This window comes from Temnothorax curvispinosus, unplaced genomic scaffold (genome assembly GCF_003070985.1).
Source record: "Temnothorax curvispinosus isolate PA1 unplaced genomic scaffold, ASM307098v1 QBEX01009499.1, whole genome shotgun sequence".
Lineage (NCBI taxonomy): Eukaryota > Metazoa > Arthropoda > Insecta > Hymenoptera > Formicidae > Temnothorax > Temnothorax curvispinosus.
Window position 1 is genome coordinate 1,791 of NW_020219279.1, and position 4,075 is coordinate 5,865.

General features: G+C 29.7%; 1 protein-coding gene across 1 annotated transcript in view; it reads right to left on the reverse strand.

The window, feature by feature from the left end:
- LOC112459068 (fatty acyl-CoA reductase wat-like) overlaps positions 1-3,223 on the reverse strand; it is a gene marked incomplete at both ends in the record, with an annotated part of 4,380 nt that extends 1,157 nt beyond the window's left edge. Inside the window, 5 exons of the mRNA XM_025022967.1 lie at positions 524-719; positions 2,360-2,469; positions 2,546-2,691; positions 2,811-2,936; positions 3,104-3,223. Of these exons, the coding sequence (XP_024878735.1) occupies positions 524-719; positions 2,360-2,469; positions 2,546-2,691; positions 2,811-2,936; positions 3,104-3,223 (698 nt within the window). The remainder of the gene's footprint in view (positions 1-523; positions 720-2,359; positions 2,470-2,545; positions 2,692-2,810; positions 2,937-3,103) is intronic.
- Positions 3,224-4,075: the final 852 nt, after the last annotated feature.

A 4,075-nucleotide genomic window follows, 5' to 3' on the forward strand; every position in this document is an offset into this window, starting at 1 on the left:
GGTAAGTGTGTGTGTGTGTGTGTGTGTGTGTGTGTGTGTGTGTGTGTGTGTGTGTGTGTGTGTGTGTGTATGTGTGTGTGTGATTACGATGATACCTAATTGTAAGTAACTATAACGTATTTAGGATACACATATCCGTCCGAGTGTTTTATGCTTTTTAAAAATATCCTTCCCCTCCACAAACTACAGTATTTTGGAATAGTTTTATTATAGAATATTTACGATATTCTAGACAGTTAAATGATAATAGCAACTGAATACTAATTCTTTTACTTTTTTGGTCTATTAACTTTCATATTTAATTGTTATACCTCCATGATGTTAATTTATGTTACAAGCATTAAGAAATAATTTTAATATATAATAAGTTATTAAAAATCATGTCTAAAAAATTATCTAAACAATTTATGAGGTTGACCCATTGTTATGCCATTATCTAATGACAATGTTCAAAATAGTAGAAATAAAATTTCTTGTAAATTAGCTACGGAGATGAATATATTGGTCAAATACCTGATCATACCTGAATTGATTAAAGACTTCCCATGAGCTAGCGATTAATGCATTTACTGTAAAATCAACGGGCACTATATCTGCTCTGAAATCGGGATTATAATGATAAAATCTTGTGATTCCAAGTAGCGAAGGTACTATAAGGCCTAGTGGCCCAAACATATTCTCCATCCATCCGACAAAAGGTTCATTGGCGCTAGATAAAACTAAAAAAAAATCTTAATTATTTCTTATTATGTAGATTCACATGAATCAAACTTATTGTTTGCTAAACGCGCGCGCGCACACACATCTTGTTCATTATTATATTACAATTGTAGAATTTTACAGCACATAATTATGTAAAGCAGTTAAAAATTATTAAATATAAATGTTATTTAGTAAATTCTTTAGCAATAAAACTGCTATTGCTTCCTCATAGAAAAAGCTTTATTGTGATGGTGAAAAAAACTTTTTTTTGAAATTTTAAAGGAAATAGATTTAGAATGTTCTAAAATGTCGAGAAATCATATTAGTAGAAAATGTCCGGAAATGTGTGTGTGTGTGTGTGTGTGTGCGGATTTTTTGTACACGCATCTACTTCTACAATTTTTTAGATACCGGGTTGAAGTTTTGCACACAAATAGAGTATCATAGAAAGTATGTTCTCTTCCAATTGTATTAAAATCCGTCGATCGATATGGATTTTAAGGGGATTTTTATTTTTCAGAAAAGCGTGTTTTACGCTATAGCGTTCTCAATATTTGAGATATCGATCTATTTCTAATTCTATTATATTTTTCAGTTTTTTCTACCCCTATTTCATATATAATATTCTTTAAAATTTAATTAATTAGTTCTTGAGTTATTAGAAATTTCAGTAAACTTGGCTGTTTTTTTTTTTTTTTTTTTACAGAAATTGGTAACTCCTTTACTATTAACAATTTTTATTAATTCTATTATATTCTTCAGTCTTTTCTACCCCTATTTCATATATAATTCGTTAAGATTAGTTTTGGATTTGGTTGATTAGTTACCAATTTCTGTTAAAAAGAAACAGCCAAGTTTACTGAAATTTCTATAATTCAAAAACTGATTAAATAAAATTTAAAAAATTATATATAAAATAAGGGTAAAAAAATTGAAGAATATAATAAAATTAATAAAAATTGCTAATAATAAAGAGGTTACCGATTTCTGTTTAACCTTTGTTGTGCACACAGGGTCGAAAGACCCCAACGTTTTTTCAAACGAGTTTTTCTAATACGTATAATACGTACAAATATTAAAAATTAAATTTTTTATGCATTTTTTAGTGAAAAAAGTCCATTTTTCGGTTTCTTTAGTTAACATATCATTTATAATTCTTTTATGTTGCAAGATATTAATGAAACCTATTAGATCTAATTTGGAAGCTTTGAACAATAGCCAGCAATTTTGTTTGAGTCAAAATAACGAATTGTACGTCTGTAATAAACAATTAAGTGACTGGGGTCTAATAGACCCCCTGTGCACAATACGTAATTTTGAAGAGGTGTGCACAACAAAGGTTAAAAAAATTTACGTGATTGCTCTAATTTCCGCAAATTTTGAGATATGAAGCCAAATACAACACCAATCTATCTTTAATGATACTCTATTCATAAAAAAAAGTGTGCAAGTAGAAACTTGCACATTGCTTCCTCAGTTTTTAAGTGTGCAAGTGGAAACTTGTACATTGCTTTCTCATAGTTTTTAAGTGTGCAAGTAGAAACTTGCACAGTGCTTTCTTATAGTTTTTAAGTGTGCAAGTAGAAACCTGTAAATTGCTTCCTCTATGAGGAAGCCAAATTAATAAATATCTGCTAATTTATAATTGTTCTGTTACCTATTGCAGGTCGAAATATTCCTACTGGCAAGTCTCCGCTCTCGTCTCTAAGAAGGTCTTCCGCAATCGCTTTTGTGAATGTATATGTATTCGGCCATCGTGAAATGATTCTAGTCAAACAATAGTTTATCTGTCTTTATTAATATACCATAAATTATTTTATTATATTGAGCATCAAAGGATTACCTAGATATTTTTTCCTCAATTACGTTTTCGTTTAAGTAACGTGTGAACATAATAAGATCTTTGTGATTAATGGGATACGAGTAGAATCGCTCTTCAATATGTTCAACATGACAGTTCGCATAAGCTGTTGACACGTGAATAAACGACTGCAAGGTAAACGTTAAGCGTAATTAATGTTTCTTTCTTAGAATTAATGAAAATTGCAAAACTTAAATAATTTTTTCCTATTATTATTACTAAAACACATATTAAATAAAGGAATTACTTTTAAATTTGGCATGTGCTTTGCAAGTTTTAAGATGGTAGCGGTAGCATTAACATTTATTATCGTAGCACTTTTGATGTTCTCATTGAACCGTACGTTTGCTGCTAAGTGAAAAATTATGGATACCTATAATAAATATACATGCTTTAAGTAGAAGAAGGTACAGAATTTATTTCTAATTACATCGATAATTATAATTAGATATATGCAAAATATATGTGCTTCTTTAGATATGCAATACATTTTTATTGTATTAGTAGGCGATATAATAATGAGTAATCGGAATTAATTACCTGATTTATCAGAGTGTTATTGTCACTTTCTGACAATCCAAAGTCTTCTAAGACGAGATTGCCTATAATCGGTACGATTTTTTTACGGAAATTGGGTACTTCTTTTTTTACTCGGTCAAAAAGCTATAAATTACATATTTGAATAACGATTATTTACAAATGTATATCATGTTTTGATGTCGTTTTCGAGATACTTACAGGTTTCTCAAACATTTCATCCAGTCGGTTTTTGGGACATTTGTCTCTTTTCGAACGTATTAGCAGATATATTGTTGAAATATCGGAGCAACTTCGTAATAGTTTCTCAATCAAGACTTTTCCAACAAAACCAGTACCGCCTATATATAAAACAAAATAACAAAGTGATATACATATATGTATGTACGTACGTGTATGTATATATACAGAGTATCAGGTTGCTACACGCAAAATATTAGCAAAAGCTTTTCGTCGAATTGCACGAACACATCCTGATTCACGTCTTCTTATTAATTAATTTCTCATTAATTATTGAGAAACTTACAAAACGTAAAGGACTTTTCGATTTAGTTTTATCCGCTCTACCTGCTCACGAACACTGGCCTGCGTATTATTTACATGACACCCTGTATTAGTATATGTACCAGATAGCATAAAATGTTCTTTGAAAATGCCCTTTGGAAATTCGAGATTAACATCCAAAATGAATATAATTAAAATTTTGTGGACATCTCAAATTAATCCTAGGATATCCTTTGTCAGGATATTCTGAGGGAGAACAAATAATAGACAAATACTAGCTTCAAACACATTTTAAGAATAATGAACATTAAATAGCACTAATTATCTTAAAAATATTACACTGTTTAATAAAAAAAAGCACAAGAACAAAAACGCTGAATACGATCCCACTTGCCAAATTGTTCTATCATGTCGCAATTTTGAGAAATTTGCAGTTCAAGAAATTTGCAAACAAAATGGACTATTTTAGTG